At 33.9% G+C, this 11593-nt stretch overlaps 1 protein-coding gene across 1 annotated transcript; it reads right to left on the reverse strand.

The window, feature by feature from the left end:
* Positions 1-157: 157 nt before the first annotated feature.
* On the reverse strand, positions 158-11564 carry LOC148779329 (cytochrome P450 CYP72A616-like). The gene is made up of 4 exons (XM_088856634.1): positions 11512-11564; positions 9475-9762; positions 6982-7196; positions 158-722 (listed from the first exon to the last, which is right to left on the reverse strand). The coding sequence occupies exons 1-4, from the start codon at positions 11562-11564 to the stop codon at positions 316-318; spliced, it is 963 nt and encodes a 320-aa protein (XP_088712760.1). The 3' UTR covers positions 158-315.
* Between the last annotated feature and the right edge of the window lie 29 nt (positions 11565-11593).

Genomic DNA, 11593 nt, shown 5'->3' on the forward strand with positions numbered 1-11593 from the left:
ATTATGTATAAAACCTAACTTTAAATGTACATAATAGAGATAATCAAATCCCAAAAAACGCACACAAAAACCTGTGAAGAACTAGGGCATTAAGCATAACATGCACAACGAAATAGGCTTACAAACACTCAGTTCCCATCCCCTCTTCTCTCAAATCACCTAAGACCATTTGTGATGCATACTGAGGGTGCACAATGAGGTCCAACATAGAAGCATAAACACAAGTAGGAGAGATCACAAATGACAAAAACCAGGACATTGAGCATAACATGCACAACAAAATATATATATCTTACAAACCCCTCGCTCTCTCTCTCATAATTTGCGGAGGAGTATCTGTGCTCCATACTGGGGGTGCACAGTGAGGTAAATCATAGGAGCATGAACATAAGTGGGAGAGATGACAAAGGAGAACCGTTGCAAAAGCATGGCCAACACAACTTTGGTCTGAATGAATGAGTGCCAAGTTTTTTGGCCTACACATATTGTAGGAGCCAATCCAAATGGTACAAAAGCTGCCATGTGTTTTCGTGCAACCGAGGGACCACCAATGAACCTTTGGGGATTGAAGTCCTCTGCATCCTCACCCCCAAAGACTGGTAGGTATAATGGTGGATGGAGTTCTAGTTTTGTGCCTGAGGGCAAGTAATATCCCCCAATCCTTGAGAGTCTAAAAACTCTTGTGAGAATTGGGGCAGGGGCATAGAGCCTAAGTGTTTCATGTCCACCACCTGTACGTGTAGATAAAGTCGAGAACGAACCAGTATTTGAGGTTTTCTCTCATGATTGAAATGTTTAAAAAATCGGACAATTCCGAGCTAAAAAATGCCCAATTTCCCTGACTCCCCAATAATTTTAAAATTTTCAATTAGAAATTGCCTGGTTCAACAATGGAGACTCGGGCGAGGACCCTTCCCAGTTAGATGCTCATTTTGACTTTCCAAAAAATGCTTGTGAGAAAATGTCAAATGGTACATGGTTCACACAAATCATGTAGATATGAAAAATAGGATCAAAGGAAGTGCTTAGAACAATTGGATGAATATTGGATAAATTAGGTATATTAGTACATTGCATTAAGTGAATCTACCAACAATTTACTTCAGGGTTTGCATACAATTGACGCAGTCATGGAATGAAGTGATTTGGATTTTTTAATGTATTTTATTTAAGGGTTATATTTTGGGGATTTTTTGGGCTTACTTTTAGCCATTTTCTATTTTAGGTTATCGGGATTTAGTAATTATGGTTATTTTTATTTTTATTGTTATTTCTTATTTTATTAGGGGTAGAGTTATTCATTTAATTTTAAGTCAATAATGGGTGGTCAGGATTAGATGGAATGGACGATTGGGATTTTGTAGGAGCTTTCTAGGGTTTTAAGTTACTTCAATTCTTGTATTTAAAATGAGTACCTCCCTCTTGGAGACGATGGTGATATGTGAAGAAAGAATTTGTGTTGAGATCTTGTGAAGAGATCATTTGGGTGGATACCCTTATAGACCTTGAGAAGGGGTTTTTTCTCTTGTTGGGGTGGATTCCCTTGCAGACCTTGAGAGAGATTATATTATCTCATTCTTTGTTTTAATTTATAATCTCTCTCAGGGTCTACAAGGGAATCCACCCCAACAAGAGAATAAACCCCCTCTATCTCTATTTTAATTTAGAGAGAGTAGAAAAACTCATTCCTTTCACTGATAGAGTAGAAGGGCTCAAGCAAAAGGCTGCTCAGCTTCAACGTGAAAGGAACGTGGAGACTAGCAATGGAGATCAAGGCAATGATGGTAAAGGAGGTGACTTTCATCTTGTTCCTATCAAAATGATATTCCTGAGATCAAGCTTCATCTCCATGTGGATAATTATATGGAAAAGCCTCCTATCCATGTTGAAAATTATGTAGAAAATCCTATCTCAGACAAGGCGTTGGATTTGGAAGAGGACAATGTCAATCAGAAGCCCACAAATGATGAAAGGATAGTTGAATTCACGATATGTGCATTAATTCCTCTTTTTATTTTGATATTTTCTTTGAGGTATTTTCACAACCATTCATATTTTTAGAATCAATGGGTAAGGCAAAAAAATGATGATGTAGATCTCATCTTAACCCTCTTCAAAACTCGAGGACGATTTTTTTTCCAAACAGTGGAGATTGACACAGGTATGGAATTATGATTTGGGTTTTTTCATGTATTTTAATTAGGGGTTATATTTTGGGGATTTTTAAAGCTTATTTTTAGCTATCTTGTCTTCTATTTTAAGTTATTAGGGTTTAGTAATTATAGTTCTTTTTATTTTAATTTCTATTTCTTATTTTATTAAGAGTAAAGTTAGTCATTTAATATTAAGTCAATAATGGGTTGTTAGGATTAGATGGAATGGACGACTAGGATTTTGTAGGAGCTTTCTAGGGTATTAAATTACTTCAATTCTTGTATTTAAAAGGAAGAGATCTCCCTTAGAGACGGTAGTGATATGTGAAGAAAGAATTTGTGTTGAGATCTTGTGAAGAGCTTATTGAGGGTGGATTCCCTTGCAGACCTTAAAAGAAGATATATTTTTTCGTTTGGGTGAATTCCCTGTCAATCCATGAAAGATGGTATATTCTCTCATCTTTTGGTTTTATATATTTTAATTATTTCTTCTCTCTATTTTATCCCTGCATAAACAATATAGTGACTTGGATTTCTTAATAATTCACAACACACTCCCACTAGTTAGACGTTGATAGTGGACAATATAGGGAGTGTTAGAAAACTGTAGCACATCCAAAAGATAGTATATTGTAGTTTCCCTATATGAGCTTCTTTAGACAAGAATTAACATGTATGTAAGAAAAACATTGGCTAATTAAAGGCTCAAGAAATATGTTTGATATACTTAACAAACCACTTATCTTTTTGTACATGGATGACTCAACTCTTTGTCATTAGATCGTTAGATGTAAAATCGAGAGGTTGGGAGTTTGTTATAGTCAAGCTCAAAGTATGAAGGAAAAAATTTCTAACTTTGTGACATATCAAGATATCAAATTTCACATTGAACGACTAGAGGTAGTGTAACTTCCTTGTACCGAAAACAAATGGTCCTATACTATATAATTTATTTGCCCAAGTAATCACAGAAGTTTAGTTTTTAGGCCATGTTTAGAGAGTTAACTCAAAATTTTGGGACTTATTTATAAGGGGAATATATAAGGGAATATACACTAAAAGAGAACTTACCTTAGAAACAAACCGATCAATATCACCTTAGCTGTCCCATTTGAAATTGGGAGGATAGAAATGTGTCATTTATCTATATAAAGTTATAAAAAAATTAAATTTTTTAGTATTTTTAATTTGGTCAATGAAATATTCTCAACAACCTGATTTACCATTTAATAGCTAGAGGTAATTGTGATCTAAAAGTTTTGTTGTATATTTTCCCTAGTTGTTTCTATACCTCAAGGTCGGAAATGTCTTGACAATATTTATTGATAATCGGAATTACAAAAGCGCATCGTCCTTGAATACATGAAAGAATCAAGATGCGACATTTTTCACTCCTAAACAAACATAGGAAAAAAAATGAACATGATCCAAAAACTTGGCATGTCCAAACAAGACCCTAGAAAAAAAGTAATTATCTTCATTAAAACTCTAAAGAAAAGTCTTATAGAAGAAATGCAGAGAGAACACTGATAAAATGTGGTGGAGGAGAAAGGAATCAGAGAACCAAAAGTTTAGATTTCACATACAATTTTGAGGTCATTCAAGTTGTTTGCATCAGGAAACTCTTTGCAAACACGAAGAACTTCCTCGCGCGTTTTGTTTTGCCCAATGGTTTAAAAAACGGATCGGTGACCCGGATCGGGGACCCAAAAAACAAATCCTGATCAACGAATCGACGATCCAGATCGAGAATAAGGTGAATCGGTCAGAATAAAGCTTCAAAAATATCCGAAAAAATTATTAAAATTCATTATAAATATTGTTTTTTAGGAATTCAATAAGAAATGAGGGTACTCCATTAAGAATTTTCATGTTTTTGAATGAATATGCAAATATTGACATGTTCTTTCCCTGCATGAACCGCCATTCAGCATTTAATTTACATCACACGAAAGGATAAACATAGAATTATCATGGAATAAGTATATCAACATACATGGACTACAATAAAGGATAAAATTAGTAACATATGATCTAAAAATAAAATGATAGACGACGTTGTTGTTCTTCTTGGTCACGCTGGTGCCATTGATTGAATACGTTTGACAATTCATTAATTCGATCTAAAAACGAATCATCGATATTAGTAGGCGTCTGGCTATTCCCAAATCCCTGAGTGTTAGTGTTTTGTTGTGTTCCCAATCCAAAATCCCCGAAACTTGTCCATCCTTCATGCTCACCTGCACTGTTGTGCTCATCCCTACACTGTTGCTGTTGAGACTAGATATGTGAATAATATGGCTGGGATAGGGTGGCCTCAGAATCATCATCTCTCTCATTTTCTCTTAGACCCCCTTCCCACTCTCCCTCATTAGGTGTAATATCACCGACATCTCCGACGAATTATGGATACGTTGGCTAGCTGCTTCCTCTTTCATGCTGCTCATCACTTTCTTCAAGATCTTCATCACCGATAGCCTCAAAGAACTCTCTCTTATGCAACACTGGCTCCTCCTCTTCTACGACCCATTGGTCTGCTGTGTCTGTGACAAATATTGTGTCTTAAGTCTATCGGCCCATAGTCTTCAAGCTTCCTTCTTATTTGTCGCTCTCTGAGGTTTAAATTATAATGAATGTAGACTAGTTTATGAAGCTTCTCAGAAGCGAATCGATTCCTCCTAGTAGTGTGCAACCATTGAAACGTACTCCAGTTGCGCTCACAGCCAGTAGCAGAATCTGTCTGGGAGAGCACCTTGATTGCTATCCTCTTTAGGTGAGGTGCATCAGTACCATATATCTCCCACCATTCAGTTGGATTAAAATGCAAAAAGCATTGTAAGGGCAAGAACAATTCATAAGATTAAATATATGAATAAACAAAATATTAGCGAGGGGATAACCTGGATCCATCATAGTTCGAAAATTTCTAGCAAGTCTAGTTCCGAAGGATTCTATAGCATCCCTATACATAGCAAGCTAAAACAAATATATTACGTTTTAGTGCATTATTCCTCACAAATATAACAACTCAATGAAGTTCTTACCCAAACATTAAATAATACCTCTTGTATTGCTGCTACATGGTTTCGATGGCTTCTCTCCAACCTTGCAATAATGTATTTGACCCCTTCCATAATCTTGTGGGGCTGTTCAGGTGTCAAATAGAAAAATTTTGGATTGAAGTAGTAACCTAAAAAATATATAAGTAGAAAAATGCCATTTACAATTTCATAAAAAAATGATTTAAACTGAAACATTGTAATGATATAAATATATATTTACCAACATAATGAATTGGAGTCCAAATTTGGTGTTTCACCTCCTTTCTATAATCTCGATCACTTTGTTAGCAAAATTACACTTCTCCCCAATAGTTGATTTCGCCCTCTCAATACCTTCATAAAGGATACCCATTGTAGCTTTCTTGTCAGCATCTACCATTCTTAACACCGTGACCAAAGGGGCAGTGGCCTCTACAACACTGGAACATCGAAACCAGAACCGCCTATTTGAGACTATGTTGTCCACTTTTATATCGGTACTGGACTTCGAGAGGCGGTCATTTAACCACTTTTCACAGGTAAACAATCTCTTTAATGCACCTTCAGATTTTCGAATGGAGTCCACAGCTAAGTAAACGATCGCAAAGCGGGTTATAGCAGGCCTGATTATCTCTTTTTTCTTAGAGTGTTCTCTAAACAGAAATAAAATTTTAGAGTTGTTGTATGTAAATCTCGACACCAACCTTGCTTCCTGTAGAGTCTCCTTCACAAATTTGGTCTCACCGATCTCCTCTAACATAAGATCGATGTTGTGTGCAGCATACGGGATCCATACTAGATGCTTCCTCTTATCCATCAACTTGCTGCCCGTAGAAACACATGCACGCGCATTGTCCGTAATAAACTGGACTACATGCTTATCTCCCACCTCCTCCACTATCTGATCATATAGTCGTACGTAGAAGTTTGCATCCTTCTTCGTCCCTGATACGCCTTTGCTAGACAAAAAAGCTGTACCTTTGGGGGAATAGGCCAAGAAGTTTAAAAACTCCTTTTTGCTAACTTTATTCAACCAACCACACTCATGAGAGTAATGTCTGTCCTTGGCCAACTCTGTTTATATTCTTCAATCCACTTTTTAACTTCCTCCACATCTTCATCTAATATTGGCCCACTGAGCTCATATGTTGTCGGGGGTTTCACCCCGGGCCCGACTCTCTGGATTGCACTGACCATAGGTAGAAAATATGGGTTATTGGCTGCAACGAAGGGAATCCCTTTATCGTAGAACCATTTACCAATATATCTCCCTAACAGGTTTCTTGTACCTTTAACTATGCCTTTGAAGGTCATCTGTTGTGACATAGGCTTTGAGAAAAATGGGTCTTTACGACCATGACCTGCAATACTGGCACTCCTAGGTAACCTAGAAACAATTTATTCAACAACTGATTCTCTTTGATATATATTGCCACCAACCCCTCCATACATATTTGAGTTGGGCCCGCCATACATACTCGAGTTGGGCCCGCCATGCATATCTGAGCTAGGCCCACCATGTATATCTGAGCTAGGCTTACCATGCATATCTGAGCTAGGCCCACCATGCATGTCTGAGCTAGACCCACCGGGCATTCTAAACCCACGTTTCATCTGATATTGTTCATATAAACTCAATCTTGTGGCCATGTCTAGCTCATTATTATATTACTCTTTTAGGTCATTATTATATTGCTCTTCTGTATCATTCCTGCTTGATGGTGTATATAAACTAGCTATCTCCTCATTCATCCTATGTTTGGCAATTTTTTTACCTTTGTTAGCATTAAGAATTGCCGCCATCTGTTTTTTTACATTACTAGGGACACTAGTGCATGCAGAAACTTCTCCCTTAACCCCTGCCAAGTGTTGCTTGAACCTATGTACCCCACTACTTATCACTCTTTGACAGTAATTATAAATAATTTTGTCTTTCTTGTTGGGATCAAGTCTGACCCCATGTTGACATGCAGGGTCTTCTGCAGATCTTGATATGATTAAACTGTTTTAAGATGTAAAAAGTATAAAATTAACCTGACAGTTCAAAAAGAAAAATAATCACCATGTACAGTGATAATATGTTGCGGTAGTTCATGTAGTCATATTTGTTGTTATTTGTTATAGCAAAATACCTTTATTGACAATAATATTTTCGTACATATCAATTACAAACATTCAGGATAATATAATACAAAATGCAAGCTCCAAACATGGCTACAACACAATTATCAAGAACATACATTTTTTGCATTAAAAAATTAATAATAAAAACAATTCTTCACAGAGCCAGCTAACATCAGTCATTCCAACTAAAAAATCCATGAACAACAGATAAAAAAAATACAGTTTTGCATTAAAAATATAATAACATGCATTTTTTTCCATAAATAATCTATCAACATACAATTTTTTCAACAAAAACTTTAACTATAAAAATTTAAAATATGGTTTAATACCTCATGATAATTAAAACCTTGTCACGATTTTCACATCTTTTCAGAAAATCATCATTTTTCAAAAAATTCGATCATGGAAAAAAAAAAAAAAAAAAGTACAGCAAACTCAAACAATAAAAATTAAAAATTGGGTTTAATACATCATGATAATCAAAACCTTATCACGATTTTCACATCTTTTCGAAAAATCATCATTTTTCAAAAAATTCGATCATGGATAAAAAGAAATTAAAAAAAAAAAGTACAGCATATTTTCAAAAAATTCGATCATGGATTACAAAAAAAAATTCGATCATGGATTAAAAAAAAAAATTAACAAATTTTCAAAAAGTTCGATCATGGATTAAAAAAAAATATCACAAATTTTCAAAAAATTCGATCATGGATTACAAAAAAAAATTTGATCATGGATTAAAAAAAAAAATCACAAATTTTCAAAAAATACAATCATGGATTACAAAAAATTCGATCATGGATTACATAAAAGTCGATCATTTCGATCATGGATTACAAAAAAAAAAAAAAAACATTTCGATCATGGATTACAAAACATTCGATCATGGATTACAAAAAATTCTATCATGGGTTACAAAAAATAAAAATAAAACAAAAAATTCGATCATGGATTACAAGAAAAAAAAACAAACATTTCGATCATGGATTACAAAACATTCGATCATGGATTACAAAAAATTCTATCATGGGTTACAAAAAATAAAAATAAAACAAAAAATTCGATCATGGATTACAAAAAATTCTATCATGGGTTACAAAAAAAAAAAAAAAATTTTGATCATGGATTACAAAAAAAAAAAAAAAAAACAATTCGATCATGGATTACAAAAAAATCGATCAAGTATTACAAAACATTCGATCATGGATTACAAACAAAAAAAAAAAAATTATGTTCTTCACAGAGCCATTTTACATAAGCCATTTTAACTAAAAAATCCACCTCTAAGTGAATAAATTACATCCAATTGAGTAGATTTTCTGATAAAAAATAATATAAGGAATCAAAACCCTAAATTTTTAACATATTATTTCTAATATATCATGAAAAAAAAATCAAAAGGCGGAAAAAAAAAAAAAAAAAAAAAAAACAGCAGAATTTTGGTTCCGCAGACATCTTTGTGTTCATCTCAAATTTCATGCTGTAATTGACCAAATTACATAAAATTGAAAATTTTAAATCATAATAGATACAATAAAGATTAAAAACCCTACAAATTGAATTCATTATCTTCAGAATATGCCGTGAAATAAATCATATGGCGGAAAAAAAAAAAACCCAAACTTCTTACCTAGTTTTGTGAACCGAAGCTTTCAATCTCCAAAAAACTCTGTTTTTCTCAACGATTATCACAAATTAGTAACAAAAGGTTTTGATGCAAAACTTTACGATCAAAATGCCTACAAATTTTGAAAGATTCATGCCCTATTTGGCATGAAACACAAGGAAAGGCGAAAACCCTAAAAATGCAAGTTTCGTGATCCAAAAACACCAAATTTTTCAACCATTTAATCCGTGTAAAAGCTTTATAAAGTTGTTTACAGCCTGCAAATTAGATCACATGCCAAAAAAAAAAGGAAAAATGATCAAAAAATGACAAATTTTGAAGAATCCCGTGAAGAACACTGTGCAACCCGTGTTCTTCACGGACTCGCCGATTCCGTACAGTGAATCGGCGAGTCACTGTGCATAATCGTCCGGTTCTCTCTAGAACCGGACGATTCCCATTTTTTTAATCGATTCGATCCCCCCATTGCGATTCTCGAGTCGAACCGGGCGAGTCCGGTTCGACTCGACGTTTTTTTAAACACTGGTTTTGCCACTCAGTGTGTACCGCAAGAAGGACGACAACCCATGTCAACAGATTTGCCGTGGTCTCCTTCCCTGCAAAGTAATATGTTTCGCACTCATCCACAATTTCTTCGAGATCCAGTTTTTGATCTTCTCTCTCTTGGACTTTATTTGTAGTTAGTAGAAGGCCAAGTAGATTTCCACAGTTTTCTCTTTCTCCTTCCTTCTTTTGGATGAGTTTTCGAAATGCTGATCTTATTTCTCTTTCTAGTTTCCACCTCCTCCGATTCTTTTTAGTTGGCACAAACCTACATGGGTTAGATTATATCTATTAGAATCATGTTGTAAAATAATTGAATCACATATTTCATTCATGGCTTCACATAAAAGAGCGCCAGCTTCACTAAAATAATGTAGAGATATCTTTTTTTAGGCAAATAATGAAGAGAAATCTTTATTTTCATCTCTTGAGACCAAAATTGTGACAAGCGCTATTGGGTAAAAAGGTGGAAGGAAACTAAGAAAATGTCACATGGTGTTGTGGAGAATAAACTAAGCTTATTCCCATCAATATATCAAATCAGATATATTTTGTACGAGGAGATATTTAGATTGAAGTTACTTGCGCCGTTGGGTACATAGAAATCTATTACGAGTGGCAATAGATTATAAGAAAAACGATATTTACATTGTTTGGATACATTTTAATAGTAAAAAAATGTAGAAATATGACATTTATATTGTTTGGGTACACTTTAATAGTAAGGAAATAGAAATACACTAAACAAAATTACTCGAGATTTCAAAAAAAATCACGAAATCCATTAGGCGTGGATGAAAAATCTATTACGTTTTCGTAAAAAGCACTAAATGCATCATGCGTGGTGATGGGTGAAAAATCTATTACGAGGTTAAAATCATTAAATTCATTACACACGGTGATGGGTGAAAAATCTATTACGAAGTTGACGAGCAATCTTTGGAAAAAATTTAGCTTGCATCTCTATCCCGCTCTATCCGGTTAAAAAACATTAAACATTTTCCTCTCTCACATATACGCTTTATTGTATAATTAGTCTCTCTGCTCTATCTCGCTTAAAAATATTTTCCTCTCAAGTATATTGCATAATTATTAAGGGAAGTAAAAAGTGAAAGTAGAGGATATGAAAACGAGAATCTAGACGACAATTTTCTATTCCAATCATAACATTAAATTTCTATATTCTTTTATCCTCAATTTAGGTTATACCCCTCATCTCATCTGACTCTTTTATAAAAACAAAATTTTTTAATAATTGATAAGTAAAAATGGGGGAAATCTAAATTGATTTGAACAGTTGTATATGGGATAAATAAAAAAAATTCTACTTCCTCTATCCCCAATTTGGGTTGTAGCCCGCCATCAACTCTAGTATAAAAACAAAATTAATAAAAATAACAATTGGTAATCGATAAGAAATTACACAACACAATCATAATAAAAAGTACATAATCCTCATAAGAAATTAGTAAAAGCTCAATTGCAATAAGATATCTCTTTAGTCTCATCCAATACTTCAAAATTTTCTATTGCGATTACCAAACTTTCTAGTTTACTGATCAAAGTTCTTCGCATTATTTAACTTATACCATAAAGATTTTGATTTTGATATCATAAATTTATTGTTTATTTGAAATTACATATAAAGAGGCATTTGAAAGATTTTATAAAAAATAAGTAAAAATAAAGCATATCACAATAAAATCATGTTATTCCAATGACTTATCATGTTGAAACCAACGTTTAATTATAATCCATTTGCAGATAATATATTACGCAATAATGAATTATACCTGTAATATATTTCAAAGATAATATATTTCCAAGTATCCAAACCACCCGTTAGAGAAGCAAACACAGCCCATTCAAAACGCAGACCATTCAAAATTGATAGTAACCACTTGCAAATGGGAGTAACTTTATCTCTCCTTACAAATATATTTAGTATGCATTTGTGAATGGGTAGCTATCTTAACTTTGATCAAATAACTGAGTATAAACCTGCAACAATACAAACCTTCTTAGAACCGTTAATGCCTGTGACATTACTCCAAGTTCACTTTCAGTCATCCCGATCAAGATCATCCAAAGACGAAGTT

Source organism: Amborella trichopoda, chromosome 13, assembly GCF_054954075.1.
Source record: "Amborella trichopoda isolate Santa Cruz 75 chromosome 13, AtrichopodaSantaCruz75HAP2 v2.0, whole genome shotgun sequence".
In the NCBI taxonomy this organism is placed as follows: Eukaryota; Viridiplantae; Streptophyta; class Magnoliopsida; order Amborellales; family Amborellaceae; genus Amborella; species Amborella trichopoda.